At 49.8% G+C, this 24410-nt stretch overlaps 1 protein-coding gene across 1 annotated transcript; it reads right to left on the reverse strand.

The window, feature by feature from the left end:
* Positions 1-4090: 4090 nt before the first annotated feature.
* Positions 4091-24410, reverse strand: RBP3 (retinol binding protein 3). The gene is made up of 4 exons (XM_054033287.1): positions 21363-24410; positions 13628-13818; positions 5992-6134; positions 4091-4419 (listed from the first exon to the last, which is right to left on the reverse strand). Exons 1-4 carry the CDS (start codon positions 24408-24410, stop codon positions 4091-4093), a joined length of 3711 nt encoding a protein of 1236 aa, XP_053889262.1.

Here is a 24410-nt window from a genome sequence, read left to right on the forward strand (position 1 = left end):
TATGCAATGCCGTTGCTTTCTTCGAGGAGAAAAATAATATTTTAGCTAACCTGTTTGTGGAATCCCTTGCCCATAGGAACTCAGCCATTAGCACTGTGTAAATACCTTAGGTATTAGAAGGGGGTGGGAGACAGAAGTTCCACTTTATGAAGGATTTTGAAGTTTTGCAATTTGGCTTTGTTCCAAATCAGAACGAAAACCAGCAATTTCAAAATTCCAGGGAAAAAAATCATTTGAAGTCGTTCAAAATATTTAATGGCAATGTTAACTTAAAATGTTGCATATTGCAGTACAATATGCAATATGATCCAACAGAAAAACAATTGAAGATGTTGAACCGGGATGTTGGAAATTTTTCCCCCTTCAATGGAATTCCAGTGAAATTGACCTAATTTCACAAAGCTGTTAGATTTCAACAGAACTGCCCAGTCTGGTGGAATATGGCTCCATTGAAGTTCCTTCTATTAGACACACCGATCGAAAATAGAACCAGATCTGAATAGTGGCAGGTAACCCATTCCAGTGGTTCACCACCCTCCTAGTGAAATAGTGTTTCCTAATATCCAGCCTAGACCTCCCGCACTGCAACTTGAGACCATTGCTCCTTGTTCTGTCATCTGCCACCAGTGAGAACAGCCGAGCTCCATCCTCGTTGGAACCCCCCTTCAGGAATCCCCCTTCAGGTAGTTGAAGACTGCTATCAACTCCCCCCTCACTCTTCTCTTCTGCAGACTAAATAATCCCAGTTCCCACAGCCTCTCCTCGTCAGTCATGTGCCCCAGCCCCCTGATCATTTTCGTTGCCCTCCGCTGGACTCTCTCCAATTTGTCCACATCCCTTTTGTAGTGGGGGGACCAAAACTGGATGCAATACTCCAGGTGTGGCCTCACCAGTGGGGAATAATCACTTCCCTCGATCTGCTGGCAATGCTCCTATTAATGCAGCCCAATATGCCGTTAGCCTTCTTGGCAACAAGGGCACACTGCTGACTCATATCCAGCTTCTCGTCCACTGTAATCCCCATGTCCTTTTCTGCAGAACTGCCACTTAGCCAGTCAATCCCCAGCCTGTAGCAGTGCATGGAATTCTTCCATCCTAAGTGCAGGACTCTGCACTTGTCTTCGTTGAACCTCATCAGATTTCTTTTGGCCCAATCCTCCAATTTGTCTAGGTCACTCTGGATCCTATCCCTACCTTCCAGCATATCTACCTCTCCCTCCAGCTTAGTGTCATCTGCAAACTTGCTGAGGGTGCAATCCATGCCATCAGCCAGATCATTAATGAAGATGTTGAACAAAACCGGCCCCAAGACCAACCCCGGGGGCACTCCGCTTTCCCTTTCCTGCCTCTCCCTCCCGCAGAGTACAAACCCCACCTGGGGCATGCACTGCTCAAGATGGGGTCGTGTGCTCTTGGATGCCCATCGCTGTCTGGTAGACAACCCTGCACTGTGCTTTTGCACGCAGGGCTCCTCTCTATGAGGAACAGGGCACTTCCCAGACTACCCCAGTATCCTGTCTCCAGCACCAGATGCTTCAGAGGAAGGTGCCAGGTCCCTGCAGCAGCCAGTTGTGGGACACCTGCCCCAGGACAAATTTCTTTCTGACTTCCAGCCGTTGGGGATTGGATGGGATGTAAACCCTCCGTCTTTAGAGTTTACGTCAAAGTTTTTTTTAGTATTTACCATTATAATGCCTGATGTTACAATTGTTTATAGAAGTGTTCAGTCCCTTTCTGAATCCTGCTAAGCTCTTGGCCTCAATGGCATCTTGTGGCAATGAGTTCCACGGGCTTCCCTTTCCAAGTATTTCCTTTTCCTCTGTTTTTGAATTTTCCTCCTTTCAGTTTCATTGTTTGTGGGTTGTGAGATGGGAAACAGGGGCTCCTGGGCTACCTTCTCTTCCCCATGCATTATCTTGAGTATTTTTATCACATCCCCTTTTATTCATCTCCTCTCTCTGGTTAACAGCCCCAGCCTTTTCAATCTCTCTTCATACAAATGGTTTTCAATGGCCCTCGTCTTTCTTGTTGAGAAATTAGGTTGTGTTAGAACATGACCTTGGGGCACTGTGTTAACTAAGATGATGATAATCATGACTTAGCAGTCAGTGTAGACAGGGATAAGCCATGTTTAACATCCCATCAGCTGGTCCATTTTAAGCCTTGTAGAGTTTAACCATGACTAGCTGACGTGGTGTTAAACACAATTGTACTTGTGTCCATTGAGTGTTAAATCATGATTAACATTGCGTAAGTTAACACAACTCTTCAAGGTCATGTTCTAACAAGACCTAACTTTCTAGTGAAGACAAATCCAGTGGGATTCAGCAGAGCTGGCTGAGTTATCCATTGCAAATAGATTAGCTTAGAAAATGTAGCTTTTTTGTTTCTTTTCCCAGACTGATGCTGTTTTCTATAATGTGTCTGTCATTCGTAAATCATCACCATGTAGTTCATCATGGGAACAAATTTTGGTCCACAGGTGTGTTCTGAAGTATTAACTCTGTTTGCTATTAGTGCTGTCACTTAAGTCACATGGTAGAGTTTCTGGCCCCTGACTGGACGACTGAAATTTTTAAAACAGGAAAATAATTAATAAATAGCGAGTAAGTAACAGCAAATAGGAGCATTCACACATGATGACCTTTGTTCACATGGAAATATAGACTCGTGGTTTGGAAAACAAAAGAAGCAAAGCTGGCTCATTTAGACTTTAAAGGGACTTTTACAAAACCTAGTATGGATACAAATATTTTCATGGTGTTTTTTATTAATGCACTGACAACTGTGGGCATTGCCAGATGTAGGGTTTTTAATATGTTTCATTTATATAGCGCTTTGACTAGCTAAGGTCCTGTGCAAACTTTTATCCATTTAAACAGTCCCCTGCAGTGTCGAGAAACCCAGACATGAAAAAGAATGGAAAGAAATGTCTGAACAGTCTAGTTTCACTGAGTGATGTTGAAAAGGTGAACACATCACAGAAATTATACAAAATCTATTTGATGGTTAAAACTCTTTCCAGGTCAATCTCTGAAAATATTCTTTGTGATGCGGTGTTTAAAACACAGGATTTTTGTTTTTGTTTTTAAATCTGCACAGTGAGTTTCAACAAACCCAATGTGTAACCACTGCAAACTGCAGAAAGGCGACATTTAACTCAACTTTTGCAGAGCAGTTTCCAAACCTGGGCGCCTATGCTAGCTCATCTACTTCCTTCAGGGCCTTCAAACAGGTATTTAGTGGAGATGGGGTTGAGCAACAGAGTTCAGACCCAGATCGCAGTGAGCGGAGGGTATTTATAAATCCCTACACAGGCAGACAAACAATTAGATCAGAGGTTTCCTGAAGTTCAGAGATGTTTTGAGTTGATTGGGGCCAATGTCAATTACCATACTTGGGTGCTATGGGCTCGCTTGTCCCTTAACTAACTCCATGCCAAGAGAAGCATGTAGCTGCGCCATCCCAGGATGAGCCCAGCCTCGGCAAGGTAGGTTCTTCACCGCTTTCCCCCTTGCTCCTGGGCTGGACGGGGCGCAATCTGCTCTTGGCTTTGACTAGAAGCAGGTCACTTTCTTCCTATCCCGACCTGCTGGTTTAGCTATGCTGGCTAGCACATTGGGGGGCAGAGTCACACCATTGCCTTTTCCCCACCCACTCCCTACCCATCTCTCTGGGAGCGGGGCCCGGGAGTGAGTGCTAGGAGTGCAACTCCAGAAATACAGGGAGGCTGTGCTGGGGCTGGTGGAGAAGGGTCCTTCTGGAACACGTGAACAAGGAGACCGGCGGGAGATGAGCTCAGCTGGGAATTGGGCTCTCGCGTCTATTTCTCACTCCTCTTCAGGACAAAGGAGGGGGAACGTACACGTTATTTTCCAAAGCACACATGATGCATTTTCTATACTCATCACACTCACACAAACATCACCATAGATGGGTGTGTCACGCCCCCTTTGAGCCTTGGCTGTGATTTTCAAAGGGGCCGAAGGGAGTTAGGAAATCAATGGGATTTGGGCACCTAACCCCCTTAAGCACCTTTGAAAAGCACCACCTAGATCCCTCTTGCTGGAAGCTCGCTGAGCCAGCCAGTCTATTTGGAGCTGTGCAGGTGCGTGTTGAGCATTTCCTTCGCTTGGATGAGAGCTGTCTCGGTTGGCACCTCCAGGTGCGGCGCCACCCCTGCGCCCTCCCAGGAGGTGCCATCAGCAGAGCTCACAGATCTGGAGGTGGGGATGGTGATGTAGAGGCCGGTGTCATCCACATGATATGTCTGAGGGGGGTGACAGCCGCCGCTGGTCACTTGTCCAATGATGAAAGCTCTGCCCAGCCTCTTCATGATATACACAAACTCCTCAGCTGCCCCGGCAGTCACAGCACTGGTGAGGATGATCAAGCCCTTCTGGGAGCCGTACCGCTCACCTGCGAGAGGCAAGAGCAAATGTCCTTACAAAGTTCCACTTTCAAAAAAGAGCCAAGGCACAATGCATTGTGGGGATTAAAGGTTAACCCTTTTCCGTCCCACCTGGCATTGAAGTCCCTGAAAGAGTTTTGAAACCTTCACTCACTCCCCAGCTTGAATGGCATGAATTTGCTTTTTGCCCTCAAATGACACATGGTAAGCAAGGCCGGTCAGTTTCACTTGTGGTGCTGAGTCAGTTTCCCTCTCCGGCTCTCCTGCAGTAAGAAGACTGCCACTGTGCTTGAATTGAAAGGGCTGGGGGGGCGGAGGGATGTTTTACATTCACTGGGCTTTCCATGGAATTCAAACACAATTAAAAAAAAGGCAAAACATTTCTATTGATCAGAGGTTTTGCCAAGCCCTTTTATAGAAAATCTCTAGTTGGAATCTGAACTGACCTGGTATGTCCCTTACATAACCAGATGGGAGCAGTAGATTTTTCCCTTGGTGACAGATTTTCAAAATAGTTCAGCACACTGGGTGCTGGTTGGGTGCTAAGCTCTTGGAAAATCTGGCCCTAGGTGTTGCAACAAGAGCTGAGCACTTGGAAATCTTATCCTAAGCTTCTTTAAAAATCTGGTCTTTTTAAAGCTTTTAAAGCTTCTATAAATATCTGTCTGTCATAGGTGCCCACGGTGTTATAGTTAATGATTAGGCGAGAGCCCAGGCTGTGGCACAGTTCAAAGTCAAAAAGTGTAAAAAAAAAAAAGCAGAGAACATGCAAATTGGTCGGGAACAGTCACCAAACCCAGTGATGATGGAACCTGGCGATGTTCTGAACAAAAAGTTCTCGGCCGTGCTTGTAGCCGCTTCCATCCCTTCACATGGACCGTACAGACATTCTAGGCTTCAGCGTGACACACACACAGAGTGACAATCCTGGGATCTTATTAGATAGCCAACTCTGAGTGATAAGAAAGGGGGCCGCCTCATGCTTGAGGCTTTTCTTCCAGAATTCATTTTAAAAACAACTCATGCCACCAACAAATGAACATCTCCCAGAAGATATCCCCAGTAGTCACAGTGGATACATAGGGCCGGATCCAATTCCCACTGAAGTCAATGGGATTGTGTCCATTCTTGGGGTTCAAATGATGATTCACGCTGCTCCAGAGTGCTAACCATGTCTAATTATGGCCATCAGTGCAGCACCTTGGGTCAGCACTGTCTGTGATTTTCCCCCCCTAACATTAAGATCAGTATTTAGGGTTGTTTAGAGCTCAATGGGCACTCTTATAATCACGAGGGAGCTGGCACTGCCTAATGCTGAGAGCCCTCCCCTCCCAGGGACGACAGAGTGCTCTGCTCTCCTCAGGTCAGCGCCCTAGACCGGCTCGGACATTTGGAGTATATAATTTTTCTCTGCTCATTGCTTTTCCATTCTCCATACAGGCTGGGCCGTTTGTGGTAGGGGAACATTGTCTCTGATGGATTGCTAGGAAACCAGCATTCCAGGTGTGTGGGAAATAGGTAGAGAGTACCCGTCGACACCTGAAAGGAAAAGCTCTTGCAAAGGGCAATTGACATCTCACCTGCGAGCTGCGGCTGGGTCCAGATCTCACTTGTCGTATCATTGGGTCGATTGTAGACTTTATCCAGGAGAACTGGGTGCCCTTCATCAAAGAAATAGGAGCAGAGGGCTGCTATGGAGGAAGTGGGGCCTCCGATATTGTACCTGTTTAAAAGCAAACAAAAAAACCCTCATCCAGAACATGTAAGGAAATAACTGAACACTTGTTGCAAATAGCACAACTGCCCTGCCCATCTCTCTCCCACGAGCATCTGCTTTGTAGTGCGTTGTCACCGGCTGGCTGGCTGGCCCTTCAAGCTACCCCCAAGCTGAGCCTGATCTGGTGGCTTAATTACCATTAGTGACACAGCTGTGACAGGGTCAAGGCTGACTACAAAGAGAGACAGAACCCAGTCAGCGGGAGGAGATCCGAGACAGAAGAGGCAGGGTGTTCCCCCTCTCTGGGAAGGGCATAGTGAAGATAAGCTGAAGAGGGGGGCTGCAGGGATGGAACTAGTCCCTGTGGTGGGCCCTGGCGAAGGCAGCGGGGCAGTCCTGGATATCAGCATTCCAGGGGAGGACCATGGAGCCGAGAAGACCTAGGGAAAAGGTCGAGAGGGCTGGGAGCTAGAGGAGAGGCTGTGTGAACCACAAGCTACTGGGAAGCAGTGTAAGGGTCTAAGAGGTATGATATGGCCCATGAAAGCAACAGCATATCTGAAGGAGCAGAGCTAGCCACTTAGCCCAGGGTCGGCACCAAGAGCGGAAGGTGGGTCTGAGTTCCTCTACCAGGATTTTTGCACCTGGGATCGGGCTGAGGACAGAGCCCATGGCAGGTTTTTTGAGGAGTAGCCCCAGAGGGTGAAAGGGTCTCTTGTTGGCCTGGAAGGTGACTGAGCCAGACTGAGCTCAGAGGGCTAAGATGTGGACAGAAACAGCCAAAGAGGTGAGCAACAGTGGGCTAGAAGTGAAGACCCCTGCAGTACCCTGACCTGATGGCAGGGGGTGCTGTGGCAGTGAGTGCAATTGCTTGCACACCTCCAATAATATGGCCTAGACCTCATGGCTTCTATTTACATAGTGCATTCTGCCCCGCAGTATTTGCACTCCGAACGCTGCACAACTGTGCTTCCGCTTGAGAACCTGAAAGGGAACCTGACCAGAAACAAGACGTGAAACTAATTAGGCTTATTTTCCTGACTCACCGCCTTCCCTCCCCCCCCACCCCCACCAGCCCCAAAGTAAACAAGCAGCATCAATGGGGACATGACATTCTTATAGTTCTCCGGGTTTATTAACCTAAGGCTCTTACTAGCAGAAGCAAAGGCCTTTAAAAATGAGCCAATACGCTCAAATTTTGATGTGTAAATCTAGATGCTGGATTCCATTTTTAGGCACCAGAATAAGGGGCCTGATTTTCAGCCCCTGCACTGCCCAGGAAAGCCAACTGGTGCTGTACATGTTCAGTGCCACCCAAATATGCTGCCTGATTTGATGTATCTAAATATTGATGCAGGTGCCTAACTTAGGGCATGCAAGGCTGAGAATTTTGGCCCATGATTTTTAAACTAAGAGTCTCCTTTTTAATTCTACATCAGCAGCTCAAGATATAAGTCATAGATGTGTCACCCCAGATGGAGCTCCTGCTGTAAAGACACACCATTCCTTTTAAACCCGTCACCATTAATGACACCAGCCGTTTCTCTCCTGGAAACAAATGCCATATATGTTGTACTGCTGTGACGTAAAGCGCTCCCAAGAGGGCAATCCGGAGCGCCTCTAATCTGTAAATCTGACGGTATGCACAGCAGGTGTATACACACATTAATGTAATGTGCTACAGAGATTTAACAAGAGGCTGCTACAAGAATTTCCCTTTTGCCCTGCATCCCGGGGCCGATTTCAACATGCTGGTGTAGAGGAGGAGTGAGGGCTTGAGAAGGAGTTAATTTGTTTTCCCATTTCAATCAGAACACTGTCTGGTGCACTGTATTGGAAATGTTTAGCCCTTCCTCCCCAGCTGTCATGGTAAGGTGTTCCCCTGCTGTAATTTAACAGACCTTGTAGTAGGGTCTGGAGGTAACTGATATTTAGTGCAATCCAGCCAGACCCCAACGCAAAAAAAATGGCTCTCCAGCCCAGGGAGGGGTTAGTAGAATCCAGGGGGTGACTTCATCAGAGACAGGGAAATCACCCCAGCTTCCTACACGATGTGGGAACGGCCACAGCGGACTCACGCTGATAGCCGAATCAGCCTGAGATGCAGTTCTCCTGCATGCTAGCGGATAGAGCACTAGACTGGGATTCAGAGGAGACCTGGGTTCTAGTTCTGGCTCTGCCAGGGGCCCATTGGGTAACCTTGGGCAAGTCACTTTGTGTCACTCCATGCCGCGGTTTTCCCATCTGTAACATGGGGATAATGATACCGACCTCCTTTGTAAAGCATGTGGAGATCTAGGGATGAAAAATGCTGGGGAAGAGTACAGCGAGACTCTGCTGCCAGTATATCCCAGGGACCCAGCTGTACCTGTCAGAGCCCACGCTGACGCTGCTGCAGTTGTCACTGTAATGAGGGGTGTGCACAGTGCTGGAGTGGGGTACAGGAGGCAATGCCATGGTTAATGGATGTCACTGGATAAGCCTGGACCCTTAGCTTTCCACTTGCCATGCAGCATGAACTCCATTGGGCTCCAGTCACGGTCCCTTTCCTGCAGGACTGTCATTACGAGCTCATTGCCAGCTGGGGGCAGGAGATGAGTTCCCTCCTCCTTCCCCGCATAATGAAATGAGAAAGGTCTTGGAAGGGGAATCATGGGACAAATTCTGCTGTCTGTTACAGTGGTGTAAATTCAGAATAACTCTGCTGACTTCTATGCAGATACTCCAGATTTACACCAGTGTAACACAGAGCAGAACTTTGGTCTATATCAGGCTGGCCTAGGCTGAGGAACTTACACTAAAGAGCCTCGTGGCTGCAGCAAGGGATATTGGTAATTCAGCACATGTCATTTTCCTCATCAATAAGTGTAGAGCAATCCTGAGCGCAGAACCGCGCTGCTAGAGGTGCCGGCCAGGGTGAGGCTGACGTATTGACGAGGGCAGGTCAGACCATTTCTGACTGAATGAAATATTGTTGGAACTGAGATGTTTCAGTTTGCTGAAGACTGTCAGGCTGGGGAGCGAGGGGATCTCTCACACGCTCTAGGGTGGTGGGTAGGGTGCTGCCTGGGATGTAGGAAACCCAGATTCAAGTTTCTGCTCTGTTGGAATCAGCGTGATCTGGGAATGAAAAATGGTGCCCTGCATTAGGCAGAGCTGGGATTTGAACCAGGACCTCCCCATGTGCTGGTGCCCGACTGCCCACTCTGAGGCATTTAGACTCAGCTCTGCTTTAATGCAGGCAGGTTTGGTTTGGTTCCAATGCGGAACCCAGACAAATTTGAAACCTCAAAATGTGCTGTCAATGGGAACTGGTGTCCTCTGGTCCCACTGCAGGAAGGGTGAGTCCTGGGGTGTCCACCCCACACAAACCCTGAGTGGGTTAATGTGGGTCAGGATGGGACAGTTAACCTTAGACGCTGCACCTGGAGGGGAACCAGGGCTTGATAAGCATTAATGGCAGGTGAAGCCCAGCTGGGCTAGGAGTGTAAAGCCAGGAAGTGAGAGCAGGAAGGAGGTCTGCAGTCACTCCCTAGAGGGAAAGGGAGCTGGCCAGGGACAAGGAGAAGAGCCAGGGAAGAGTAAGTGCTGGGTCCTGCCGTGGACTGGGGACTTTGACAAGTGATTGAGAGGGGTGAAGTAGCCAAGGGGAGCAGAGGAATCTCCAGTGGTAAACCCAGAGATAGGCCAGGAGAGAGAAGAATGGGGTAGGAAGGAGCCCAGGAAAACAGCTACTGTAACAGAGATTGTGCAGACCTGGATTGCTAGTCATAGGGCTGGAACAGGAGTAGTGGGGTGGGTCTGGGTTCCCCTACCAGACACTGGGAAAGTGGCACAGGACCTGGCGACCTGGAACAAAAGACCACCTGAGACAGCTTGTCTGGTGTGACTTTGTTACCCTGGAAGGGAGGGCACTAGAGTGACCTGGCCAGAGGGCCGAGTCATGTAGAGAGAGCACCCCGAGACACAGAGAGTGAGAGAGGGGCCACAGTATGAGCAACTGACGGGAGGGGGTGAGAGCTAATCCCACACCTAGCCACACGGAGGTGCACCTGCAGTGAGTGGAACCCCTTCACTAACATCCCTGATTCCAGTCTATCTCAAGCAATTACATTCTGCCTGCCTAAACTCCCTCTACAATTGCAGGAGAATTCACAGTTCTTCACTTCCTGTCTTAAACTGCCCCGTAACATTGCTGAATGTTGTCTAACAATTACAAGCTTCCCCCCCACAGGCAGCTGCCCTTCAGAGAGAGGGGAGGTGATCCTTGAAGCCAGTTTGTAAAGGCCTTTGGTGTAGGAACCTCTCTTTGTAAATGAAAGTGATTATTTTTCATATGCCATCAATCCAAGACCACTGTAATTCAGCCAAAGATCCCTGCCCGTTTCCCTTCTGATCTTTGACTATCTGAATCATTGAGGTCACTTTCTTCGGGTAGGGAGGATGACAAACGTTTCTCACCAGGATGCTATTAAGGAGAGTTCCCAGAATGCAGATCTAGAGCAGCTGGCTGGGGAAGAGAGAGACAAAGCTACAAAGCCATCCTGAAGCCAGGCAATGAGATGACAGAGCAGCTGCCTGCCCTGCAGTGTGGATTTCACATGGTGTTGAGTTGATCGAGTCTACAGGACATGGAAGGAGCAGAAAATGTCAAATGCTTCCTGTCTGTGAAAATCCGTGGGGAGACCACTGCAAATTTTCTAGCCCACTGTTGAGAGCTCTGGAATGATGAGTGTTTTGCCAAGACAATAATAATATAGCAGCACTAACTGTCTATATGCAGTGGTGGTGCAGCTGTGTCAGTCCAGGATATCAGAGAGACAAGGCAGAGGAGGTGATGTCTTTCACTGGACCAACCTGTGGTGGTGAGAGAGACAAGTTTTCTAGCCACTCAGCTCTCACCAACAGAGGTTGGGCCAATACAAGATATTACCTCCCCCGCCTTGTCTCTCTAACTGTACATATGTCCTGCTTCTAGGAAAATGAGCTGCTGTGGAAAATCCAGCCTTGAAGGGAATGGTGGTTCAGTGATTAGAGCACTAGCCTACAACTTTCAAGACCTGGGTGCAAGTCCCTCCTTGACCACAGACTTCCTGTATGACAGGAGGCGAGTCACTTAGGTCCCAATCAATAGGAGTTAGGCACCTTTGAGGATCTGGGCCTTAGTCTTTCTGTGCCTCAGTTCCTCATTTGCACTATAGCGATAACAGCCCTGTGTTGTGTGGGGATAAATCCATTAACGGTGGCGAGTGGCTCAGATAGCACAGGGATGGGGGCCAGACCTAGATAACAATGTGATTGCCAGTCCCCAGCATTCAAAAATCAGCAGTTGGGCCCCTCAAAGAAACGTGAGATTGGCTGAAAAGTTATGAGATTTCAAAACTCTCATAAACGTTGGGTCCTTTGTATCGGGTTCTGTGCCCTGACATGTGCTTGCGTCTCCTTTTCCAACTTCTCGCTGCACCAGTGAGGGCTAGAAATCTACTTTTAAAAAAATGAAAGCGGAAATGATTCTCATAGAACCACCAGACTCCAGGAGCTGGGGCTTTAAGCAAAACACCGAATACGGTGAGACTCCTGACTGTAACCGACATGTGTGTTTCTTGAGCGTTTGAAACCGTTTCTGACACTTGGTTTATTTTGTAGGTAAATATTTGCCGGTTGTATTGGGGCCCCATAAATGGTAGTTCTGGGCTGAGGCAAGAAAACCACTGAGGGGAGTGCTGTATAAAAGAACTATTTGCATCTATGTAGATGGTTGATAAGACAAAGAGCAGCAGCAACTCACACTTAAGAATATGTAGCATTTTTCATACGTTGGGCAGCTCAGTAAAGTTGCTTAAAATTAGGCATGTGATTAAGTGCTTTGCTGCAACTGGGCTTTGGAGGGCTAATGGGGGGTGGGGGGATTGGAAAGGTGGCTCTAAGCCACCTCCATGCTCCCCACTCATGGACCAATCTGCACTGATCCCCTGATGTAACTTAGTGCAGCCCATAGTAGTATCTATTTTTCTACTAGTGAATCACTTGACCATCACCTATAATAAAATATATCATTAGCCATACATGCAGGTAAGCAAAGGCATATATAGTCAATGCTTGTATAGAAATCAGAGATGGAAAACAGGCGGGAGGTCCCAGCCCTGTGTCAGTTCAAGATTGTTTCCAATGGCAATGGTTTTCAAACTTTTTTTTCTAAGGACCCAGTTGAAGACAATTGTTGATGCCTGCAACCCAATGGAACTGGGGATGAGGGGTTTTAGGTGTGGGAGGGGCTCAGGGCTGGGGCAGAGGGTTGGGATGCAGGGGTGAGGGCTGCATGGTGGGGCTGGGAATGAGGGGTTCAGGGTGTGGGAGGGGGGGTCTGGGCTGGGGCAGGGGGTTGGGGTGCAGGAGGGGGTCAGGGCTCTGGGCTGTGGGGGTGCAGGCCCTGGGGTGGGGCTGAGAGGTTTGGGGTGCAGGAAGGGGTTCTGGGTTTGGGGGAGCTCAGGGCTGGGTTAGGGATTGGAGGGTGGGGTTGGGGCATGGATTTACCTCCAGCGGTTCCCGGTCAGCAGCGCAGCCAGGGTGCAGCGGTAGGCTTCCCGCCTGTCCTGGCACTGTGGACTGCGCTGCGCCTGAAGCAGCCAGCAACAGGTCCAGCTCCTAGGCGGAGGCGCGCAAACGGTTCTGCGTGGCTCTCGCCTGCAGGCACCGCCCCCCAGCTCCCATTGGCCAGGAACCAGTCAATGGGAGTGCGGAGCCAGTGCTCGGAGCGGGGGCAGCATGCAGAGCCCCGTGGCTCCGCTGCCTAGAAGCCGGACCCACTGCTGGCTGCTTCCAGGGCGCAGGGCAGTGTCGGAGCAGGTAGGCACTAGCCTGCCTTAGCTGGGCAGCACCACCAATGGGACTTTTAACATCCTGGTCGGCGGTGCTGACCAGAGCAATCTAGTGCCTGACATACCATGACCCAGTACTGGGTCGCGACCCAAACTTTGAAAAACGCTGTCCTATGGTATATTTCCTAGGTTTCCTATCTAGTTTTCAATGTCCCAAGTGATGGAGCAATTTCCCTTGAGACATCATTCCACATGCTAATAGATCTCACTGTTAGGAAATTTTCCTTGGATATTCACCCTGAATTTTCTTTTTCTTCATTTCATCCCTTCAGTGTTAGCTGACCTGGCATGACAGTGAACCACATAAATCTAGTTCTGAAGAAAATTCAGACTGGAACTAAGGCACACATTTTTAACAATGAGAGTAATTAACCTTTGGAACAATGTACCAAGAGTCGTGGTGGATTCTCCATCACTGGCAATTTTTAAATCAAGATTTGATGTGTTTTTAAAAGCTCTGCTCTAGGAAATAGTTTGGGGAAATTCTCTAGCCTGCGTTACACAGGAGATCAGACTAGATGATCACAATGGTCCCATGTGGCCTTGGAATCTATGAGTTCACTGTTTCAAATAAAATGATACTTAAATAGAATACATGGTGAATTTCTGTCCAGAATTTACCTCATGTCTATGATTAATGCATCTGTGTGAACGATCTTCTTCCAAACATGCTCCACCAGCAGCTCAGACACCTGGGTTAGAAGATCGCAGTCTCCAAACATATCGAATCTCAGGTAGCCAATGTTGTTTTCAAATACGTTGGTGCGGAAAGAAAATTTAATCAGATCTTCAAATACTTCTGGGGAAGGGATCTGAAAGAGTTTGCAAGAAAAAATAATCATTATCTGGCATTGCACTCTTGGCATAAGATTGGAGAGAAATCACATGTGTCAGGTTTAGCCCATGTTGGGCATATGTTAGGAATCTTATGTTAAGAATGTCATGTGGTGGGCATGTGTTAGGAATGTCATGTGGGAGACTTGTTTTAAGAGTCTGATATGTTGGCCATGTATAAGGAATGTCATGTGGTGGCCAGTGTCAGGAGTATCATGTGGTGGCCATGTGCTAAGATTCCTATACGTGGTACATGTGTCAGGAATATCATGTGGTGCCCATGTGCTAAGATGCTTATATGAGGGACATGTATCAGGAATGACATATGGTGCCCATGTGCTAAGATTCTTTTATGTGGGACATGTGTCTGGAATCTCACATGCGGGGCAGTCATTAACTTTATTTTCTTCATCTGGATGTTCCAGGGCAAACATCGAAAACAAATAATGATAAGACAAGATGTGGCCAACGAGTAGAAGAAACGTGTCCACAGGTGAGGTCTGCTTGGGCCTAATTTTAGAGGACTTCTTGGCACACTCACAGCACAACGAGGTGGTAATGGCTGGCAGGAGCAGGGCATGCAGCTGCCACCACAACAACCCCACAGGCAGGAGAAGGACAGTTGACCTGAGTTGGGTCCAACAGGATCCAGTTGTTCTCCCACCCAGCACAGCCCAGACTCAACACTTGTTGTAGGGTCCTGTCAGGTTCGAGGGCAGGGCTCTAGTCCCTGTAACCCCTGTCTATAGTGGGGCCACAGCCTGCTTCTCCAGTCAGATTTCAGTGCTTTGCCTGCACGCCTCTGAGACTGGAACATGCCCTTGGGCTAAGACTCTAGATGCACGTCCCACCTCTGCCACAACATCCGTGTGACCTTGGGCAAATCCCTTATTGCCTCATTCCCCCTATTAAATGTCCCCACCCTACAGGAGAGCTGAGAGACTCCCTTTATCAATGCTGATGGGACACTCAGCTATGGCAATGATAACAAGAACCTGTCCAGACTGAATGCAGCCCAATGTTTTAAGGTAAATGCACATTATTGATAGTGTTTTTGCCTCTGCAGGTACAAACGCCCCCTTCCTGGCAGTAGCTCTCCACATGCATCACAAAGGAGTATTATTCCCATGTTACAGCTGGGGTACAGGTTGGGGAAGCAACTCACCCAAGGTAGGAATTGAACCCAGGTCTCTTGACTGCTAGCCCACTGTTTGGCCCATTAGACAATGCTACTTGGTGGCCCAGGGCTTTGCTTCCTCTTTGCTCCTGAAGCTGATATTTGTTGCCATCATCCCAGTACCTTTTACAAAGCCAAAACTTTGTCTGCTGATCCCGAGTCCCTGCTGGTACCAGCTACTGACCTAAATGCGAGAGCTGACTTGCGGATTCCCTTTCTGCCCCTCTTTCTCTCTGCGCCCTCTGGAAAACAACCCCGCTGGCTGGGCTGCAGACATATCAGTTCAATGCTGCTGACCTTGTCACTCGCGCCAGTGACAGTCATGCAAGTTGATCTTCCCAGGGTCCTTTGATTAATGAGTCACGGGTTTAAAGGAAAAAGCCAGCATTCATTGCATTGTTCTGATGCTGCTTTGGTCTGGTGCAGAAATGCTGAACCCCTCCTTGCAACAGAGAGGTCAGAAAAAAACCCATCTACAGATGTGTTTCGTCTCAGTAAGAATTAACCTACAAATAGGACTTCATCTGTAAGCACTGGTTCCTGGTATATACCTTCACAATGATCTGGCCCCATTAGAGAATAAGGGGGGGCTCTGGGCCAGCCCACCCTGTTCCTTGACATGGTCCCTTTAAGGAATAGGTATTTAAGGGAGCAGCAGACCAGCTAATGAATGGGGGCCAGGTGGTAATCAGAGAGATATCACCTGACCAGGATCAAAACCTAGCTGTTAGTTGACTTGCTGGAAGGGAAACTCTATAAAGTGGGGCTGGAATGTAGCTGTTAGGGAAGCTGGCTTGAGCTATATCACAGCCCTGGGAAAGGAGGCTGTGGAATCCCTTAACCAGGGGGAAGGGGTAGAGAAAACTGGATATTTAGAGACTCTGTAAATTGGACACCAGGTAGGGGAATGTTACTGTGAGTACTCTGGGCTGCAAACAAGTTATCTGGGAGAAGTAAGAGGAGCTGAGGGTGGGGCCCTGCTCTATATCAGGGATGACCCACTGCCCTTAAGCATGTTGGTTAAGAATAAGCTCTGTATTTGTTCACACTTACATGGTTTATGATATAGCTTCCTACCCAGGCAATGAACATGCTGTAACCAATCTGTGCCCATTTCAGAGCTCCACATTTGTTTGAAGTGTTGCCAGCTCGCCTGACTTTATTGTGAGTCTTGTGTTTAATTGATGTTTGCCTTAAAGCCCCAGATCCTGGAGTCATGTGAACAGGAGAGCATCTCAACTTGGCCTTGATGGCTGCAGAGAAAAGCTGGAAAATATGGGTATCCCAATGGCTCAAAAGCTGAAAGGCAAATAAAAAGCTTTTTCTTTCCAATTCTCATGATTTTGAGTGGCCCGATGCCTGGTTTGTTTTTAAACATGGGTGGTTGACAATAGTGGGTTATTCCCTCTTGCACAATTGGAAATTAATGACAGCTATGGCTAAATTAAAAGGGTTGAATTATTACATATAAGCTCTCTGGGCCTTAATGAAGAAGAACACCACACGCAGTGTGGATTAGAATGAAGATTTTTCCTGTGCCAACAGACCAGGCCCATGCCACCTGAGTCACAGAATTGCTATTAACTAACTGGATAGGGTCCATGGGCCCTGTCCTGTAAACACTGAGCGCCCAAGAGTAACACTACATGAATGAGACTGTGTGGCATGATGCAGGGCTAGGATGTTGGCCTGGCCTTCAAAGGAGTGGGTTCAAGTCATGGTTCTGCCACTGATCAGCTCTATGGCCTTGGGCATGTCACTTCCTTACTCCCTGCCTCAGTTTCCTCTCCCACTCTTTACCTGTCTTTGGGGCAGGGACTGCCTTTTACTATGTGTTTGTGCAGCACCTAGCACAATTGGGCTCTGATCTCCGTGCCTCTAGGTCCTTCTGTACTATAAATAAACAACATTGCCAGCTCCAGGCATCCAAAGATGATGGAACGTACCCCCTTGCAATCCTGAGATGGCTTAAAAATCATGAGATTTTAAAAAAATACATTTGGGTTCTTTTTCTCTAGCGTGTGGTTTTTAAACCTTGAGAATTACATCCAGGTTGTGTCTTCTCTGCAGCCAGCAGGGCTAGAAACGTACTTCTTTTTAAAATGAAAACTGAGGTTCTCATGTAATCCCAGCACTCTACCAGCCAGAGCGTCAAGAAAAACACATAGTTGGGCAGTTCTAATTCCACCCAGCAGGGAGCAGTGGTGCACAAACACACTAGCCAGCCCACTGCTACAGAGCTATTTTAACAGGTATCTTGTAAATTAATATTCTGGCTGGAGCTACAGTTGGCAACATTTTTATTTCCAGACAAATACAGTGGCATGTTATAATAGAAAGGAAAGCTTGCAAGTATGCTGTAGGCACCAGATTTAGGTTTTCATACAAAATCAGTTTTACAAAACCCAAAAACGAACGGGCACCTTTAAACAGACTCTTTGTTTTGTTTTTACTTTTAAAAATATGTCTCTTGCTGCGTTGTTGCAAATCCTACATGTAACTGCATTGTGCTAATGCATGAGGATCAGAAAGAGGCAAAAGCAAGGGACATAGACTCATAAAAGATTAGGGTTGGAAGTGACTTCTGCAGGTCTGGGTCAATGCATTGCCATGGTCCAGCCAGAGTGAAATGTCAAAAGGAAATAAACAGCATAAAGAGTGAAGAGTCAATTTGATTTGTATAGGAGCCAGATTCTAAGATGGTGTTAACTGGCACAGCTCCATTGATTTTAATGGGGTTACACTTATATACACCAGATGAGAACTGGGCCCACAGTTAAATTCTTTCATTTGCTGATAATACAATAGGTATTGATTTTTTACCCCTGTCCTGACATTGTCCCTTTAAGCAAAGTGCAAAGCCTTTATTCATTAGTGTGGCCAAGCAAAAAGACATAAGCAATCCTTCCCCTCTACCACTGAACTGTCCATAAACCCCCTCGTTCCTCCCCAAGAACTGACAATACCCCAGAAAGCACCCCCAGGGTTAGAGACTGTGCATACATAATATTTACCTAGGAAAGGAAAGATTTGATATGCAAGGACAGTTGCTGTTTAAAATGAATCCTCTTACTAGAGATGTGCAGTGAGGAGGCAATCAGGGGCCTCATTCTCAGCTGGATGCACAGAAAATTAAACCCCAACTTTAGAGGGTTAGTGGATGCTTGGAGTCGAGGGCCCCATCTGTGACCCTTGTCATTTGAACTTGGGACATCACATGTGGAAAAATCAGGCAGCATGTCCTTTCTGCCTCAGCCCTGTGCAACTTATAGGGCCTGGTGTTCATTCATATGGATGTCTCAGTACGCAAATGGAAAAGTCCTCGGAGACTTTGTGGTTTGGAGGAGAGAGAGATGGGAGAATCAGCCCAGAGGATAAGCCCGGGGAGTTGGAGCGAGGGTGGCTGAATGGGCATCTGTGAGGATATGGGACGATGCTTCACAACAAAAGTTTGGGCTATGTTCTGAACAGCAAATGCATACATAATGCTAGCCCCTGGGAAACCTGACTGGCAACTAGCATTTATGCATCAGGGAACTCCAGCTAGCACTGACCTTGCTGCGATCACAGAGGAGATCTCTTTACTCGCTAAATGCTGGTTTAGTGGCTATTCCAATGGGGTGGGACACATCAGGGCTACATGCAGGTCACCTGCATCCTTCCCCTTCTTCCGCCCGCACACCATCACTTTGTTCAGCTTTATTATCAGGGTCAAGCTAAAGGGAAACCCACTTTTGAGGGACTGGCTGGCTCTGAAGGTTGGTGCCTCTCGTTTTGGGAAGGATGTAGGCAGTAAGCTGGAAGGGTTATTATGGCAGTGAATGAAAATGCCCTGGGAAAGATTCATCTACTACAATCTGCCACTCGGGAGTGCAAGCTTCAACGTGACCTTGAGGTGTGTGCTCTCTGGACGGTGGCACTGGGGTTCTCAGGAAACATGCATAGACAGCACCCCCTACTGGCAGCTAGAGCAAGGCAGAGGACAATGCCCATCCTGCACAGAGGGTCAAGAGGGGAGCGGGGCTCTGCCTCAGAGTTGAGGGGGACAATGGTGCTACCCTGGGCTGAGCCCGTTCACTGCTGGCACTGGGCCAGCTGTTGTAGTTGGCTATGGAAAGAGCAAAGAGGGGACATTGCTGGAGCTTCGTGGGCCTCTTGCTGCCCCAGTGCTCTGCACAATAGCATCCCCAGCCTCTACTGCTCCCTCCCTGTCACCAGGTTGAGGCTTTCACCTCCAGCTCTTAGTCCACTCCTGTTCTCGCCTCTGGAAAGTCCCTAAGCCCAACCTCCCCTTATCCGGCCCTTATCCCTCGTACTCTACCATGAGAGAGTCTGCTCCCAGACCTTCTCTGCTCCTGAGCTACACATTCCCTCTTGGAGGCTCCCGACCCCTTTCCATTCTCCCCCTCTACTCTTACGGAGGAGCCATCCTACCTCTTCCAATCCCTGCTCTTGACAAACAGGACTGAACAGAAGCATTACTGAGTGTGGGGTGAAATCCTCACCCACTGAAGTCCCACTGGCTTCACCGGGGCTGGAATTTCACCTTTGAGGTGCTAAGTTTACATTTTTATTCTATGAATCTGCTTTCAACAATCTGGTTTCACCTCAGGCAATAATAGCCACTCATAAATAACTATTACACGCGGGGAAGGGGGTGGGGAATTGACTTGCTGGATGGCGCTTTTAGGGACCTGACAGCAGATCACCAGTGAGGCATGGCCCATATTTTAGCAAGTAGCTCCCACAAAAGTTTCCCTTTAGCCTGGGATGTGCCCCATGCCCCAGGGCCACTGGGAGGTGAATGAGCTATGGAATGGAGAATCCATTGATTGGTTTCCCCGTTTTTAGCACAAATTCTTCCTCACAGCCAAGGGAAGGGACAACACCTCTGGGTGAACAAACCTATAACAGGTGCCCTTCCCTGGAAATGCTCAATCGTGATCCCCAGGGACAGACGCTGTGAGCATGGCACAGGGTTACCCCCCACGATAAATCATACAAGCCAAAGACCTCATAGGGTGGAAGCCCAGGGATCTCCTTCCTCAGGAAGATGCTCAACCACGTGGTCTGCTCCAAAAGCAAAATAAGGCACTCTTCCAAAGGTGACATTAAGAGCTCTAGGGGTAAGTTGTCTGGGTCAGGGGTGCTATAACCATAACCAAGGAGGGGCTGAGTCCATCTGAGATGGAATTTGAACAAGTGACTCCTGGGAGTTCCCTCCAACACAATATCAAAGCAGAGGCTTTGCTGGGACACTCCACTGTATGAGGAGCTCCGCCAGGCAAACTGCACAGCGGGGGCAAAGGTGGATTATTAAAAATCAAATTCTCGTTGAGATCATCTAGCACAGGGGTCGGCAACGTTCAGCACGCGGCTCGCCAGGGTAAGCACCCTGGTGGGCCGGGCCAGTTTTATTTACCTGCTGACGCGGCAGGTTCGGCCGATCGCGGCCCCCACTGGCCGCGGTTCGCCGTCCCGGGCCAATGGGGGCGGTGAGAAGCCGTGGCCAGCACATCGCTCGCCCACGCCGCTTCTCGCCGCCCCCATTGGCCCGAGACGGCGAACCGCGGCCAGTGGGGGCCGCGATCGGCCGAACCTGCCGCGTCAGCAGGTAAATAAAACTGGCCCGGCCCGCCAGGGTGCTTATCCTGGCGAGCCGCATGCCGAACGTTGCCAACCCCTGATCTAGCATCTATCCAGCCACGTTTCCAAGGCAAAGATCAGCCAAGCTCTCTAATGTTGATTAGGAGACCAGTTAGGAGTGGATGGTCAATATAAAGGAGTTCCCTACAATCCTGGGAGTCACAGAAAATGAGATGGTGGGTACGGTCATTTTATATGTGCAGAAGGGTAGATTACAAAATGCAAAGCATGTCTCTTGTTGAAGATCCTTAGAGCAACTACTTCATCTCAGATCGAAAAATCAATGCCATCAGGGTAGGTCATGCAACTAACGTACTTACTGAGGCCAACTTAATACAACGTGGCAAAACTAGAGCATCTGAGAAGAAGTCAGAAGTCACCTGGTATGTGACATCTTCCATGTAATCAGTGGTACGCTCCCCCCCCCGGCAACTCCTCCATGTTCACACGTGAATTCACTGGTCATGGGAGAGCTCAGCTCAGCTGACCCAGAGCAGTGGCCGTGCAAGGTCCCCCTACAAAGTCCTATATGCCCTATGCCCATTTGGGCCTTCGTCTCTGTGCTGGAGCCTGGGAAACCTGGGAGGTTTAGAAATATGGGCCAGGAATGTAGCTGGGGTCCTTAACTCGCTGCACACAGTCCTAGAACCCACGTGACAGATTCTAGCGAGTCCCTAGCTGAGCATGTGAGAGCCTTACCTGCATTGGCACGATCCCCGGGATGTGGTCCTTGGAGTGCTCTGGGATGTGGGCTATTTTCAGATGCACGTCTCCAGACAGGGCTCGCAGGTCAGCCGCCACCTTCTTGGCCAGCTCCTCTTCAGAGTTAACCATCTTGTAAGTGTCCTTGGGGGCGAGGGCGGTGAGCTTGGTTGCCACGTCGGCTCCCACGTCTGCAAAGGCGTAGTTGTCCGCCACCAGCTTCCCCACCGTCTGCAGCACGCTGGGCACCTTGGTACGCAAGGCTGCGATCTGTTGGGCTGCAGCCATGGCTTCGCTCGCCTGGATGGTGATGTGCGGCTCCACCCCCGACACGCTCCACACTTTGCTGGTGAGGGGGCTGAGCACCACCTGGCTGGGGATGGAGGCATACAGGGAGCTGTTGCCAACCCGGTAGATGCCCCCCGAGAGCGAGCCACCCATGGTGGGCTCACCAATGACCGTAGCCCGGTGCAGATCCTTCATGGAGCGGGCAAAGGCTTCGGCCGCCGAGCCACTCATGTGGCTGGTCAGGATGTAGATGTCCTTAAGGGAGCCATACCTCTGGCCAGTGACCTGGGAGAGGGTCATTACCTCAATGCTGTGCGAGGTGCTGCGGTCAAAGATGGTGTAGAGGTGCTGCTGGGGTTCGGGCTCAAAGAAGTAGGAGCTGAAGATGGGCACAGCGGTGGAGTAGCCGCCCATGTTGTACCTCATGTCAATGATCATCGCGTCAGTGCCCACCAGCTTGTCCCATACCAGGTGCACTAGCTGTGGCCCAATTGCCTTCACTGTCTCTGCCTCGGCCATCATGTCAAAGCGCAGGTAGCCTAGGTTGCCTGGCAATACTTCAACCTTGAAAAGGGCCTCGATGATGTAGGCCAGCTCCTCTGGAGTGGGGATCTTGTTGGGGGACTGTTCCTCGGGGGTGGGCTCCACGTGGCTGTGGAAGACATGCAGCCGGTGGTCCCCTGAGGCCTCCTGCAGGTCATTAGTGAGCTGGGAGGCCAATGTCTCCAAGTCCACAGCTGAGCGGTAGCCACCTTGGGCCCACTTGGTGCTTAACATGGCACTGGCCTTCCCAGCTACCTCCGGGATGGCATAATGATCCTCTAATAGCTGTCCAGTGCTTTCCACAAGTGCTCCCATGACCTCGTGGAAAGCCAGCACCTCCCTGGCCTTCTCTAGCGCCTCGTCAGCCAGCACGATGGCATCCGGCACCACGCCACCACCCAGCCAGCAGTCTCCATGGTTGTCGACGAAGGTGATGACGGGCACAGTGATGGTGAGGCCCTGGGTGATGTCGTCCTCTGGCTGCAGCAGAGGGAAGGTGCGGGTGTGTGAGAGGCTGCCCGCTGTGATCTCGCCAATCAGAGTGGCGCGGCCCAGGGACTGCATGAGGTAAGCAAATTCCTCAGCAGCAGTGGCCGTACGGTGGCTGGTGAGCAGGTAGATGCCACGCTGGGCCCCGTAGGGCTGGCCCAATAGCCCAGCCCGGCTGTTGTGCTCCTGTGTGCGGTTGGTGCGCCTGTCATAGGTAGTGAAGAGGTGGACAGGGCCGGTGGTGGGGTCCTGGAAGTAAGAGAGCAGCAGGGGCACGGCGCCTGAGGATGGGCCCCCAGGGTTGTAGCGCAGGTCCACAATCAGGTTCTCAGTGGCCTGGAGGGGCTCCCACACCTTGTGCACGATGTAGGGGCCCAGCTTAGCCAGTACGGAGGCATCAGCAAACTCATCAAAGCGCATGTAGCCCACATTGTCTGGCAGCACCGACACCTGGAACACAGTGTCCACCAGGGCCCGCTGCAACTCCTCATTATCAGGCAGGTCAGCAGCCACTGGGATCTCCTCCTCCACGGGTGAGATAGCAGCCTCGCCTGGCGTGGTGACCCGAAGCAGGAGGCGTGGGTCCTCGGACACAGCCTGCAGTTCGGCGTTGAGCTTGGTGGCTAGGTCCTCGACAGACTGGATGGAGGAGTAGTCGAAGGCAGAGAGGTGCTGCAGCAGCGCGGGCACCCTCTCTGCCAAAGTGTAATAGTCCTGCAGTATGCCCATGAGGCGGCTGATCGTACCAGGCACTTCCCTGCGAACTGACAGGATGGCCAGTGCCTTCTCCAGGGCCTGCTCCATCTGGCTTGCTACACATGGCGGCACCCCAGTGACCTCCCAGCTCTGCCCACCCCCGTTCAGAGGGCTCACAGACCGCGATACGGGCACTGTCACGTAGAAATGGGAGGCACCGATCCGTAGCTTCTGAACGTCCAGCGAGCCCCCAGCTGTCCTCTCCCCCACAATGATGGCTCTGTGCATGTGCTTGAGGATGTAAGCCACATCTTCGGCCACCCCGGTGGTGTGCCGGCTGATCAGCACGACAACATCTTTGTCCTTGCCGTACCTCTCACCCAGCACCTGGGGCAGGGTCCATATCTCCGTGGTGGTGTTGGAGGGCCGGTTGTACACCGTGTCCACATGCAGCACCTTGTCAGCTTCGTACAGGTAGGAGATGATGAAAGGGATGCCGGAGACCTGCCCCCCAGTGTTGTAGCGCAGATCTAGCACCAGGGCAGAGGTCCCCATCAATGTCTTCCACACCTTGTCCACCAGGAAAGCCCCAATCTTCTGCACAACATCTTGGCCGATGATATGATCGATCCTCAGATAGCCCACGTTTCCCCCCAGCTGTTCATACTTGACCACATGCTGGATAAGATCCAGGAGCTGCTCCCGAGTGAAGGAAGTCTCATCTTCTTGCTTTGCAGCCACGGTAGCCAACGGCTCATAGGAGATCACTAGCCTTGGGTCATTCAAGGCACCTTGCACACCAGCCGTCAAGACGTTGGCCAACAATTTGGGATCTGAGATGTCCAGGATCTCCCCACTCTTGATGGCCTGTTCGATAGCATCTTGCATCCCCACCAGGTTTTCAGGGAAGCAGTAATTATCCAGAAGCACCTTGGCCATGTCCAGCACCAGATTTGGCTGGAAGATTTCCTCAGTACATACGTTGCAGAAAATCAGAGCTGATAACAACAAGAGAGGTCCCCCAATCAT

Source organism: Malaclemys terrapin, chromosome 7 (assembly GCF_027887155.1).
Source record: "Malaclemys terrapin pileata isolate rMalTer1 chromosome 7, rMalTer1.hap1, whole genome shotgun sequence".
Classification (NCBI taxonomy): domain Eukaryota; kingdom Metazoa; phylum Chordata; order Testudines; family Emydidae; genus Malaclemys; species Malaclemys terrapin.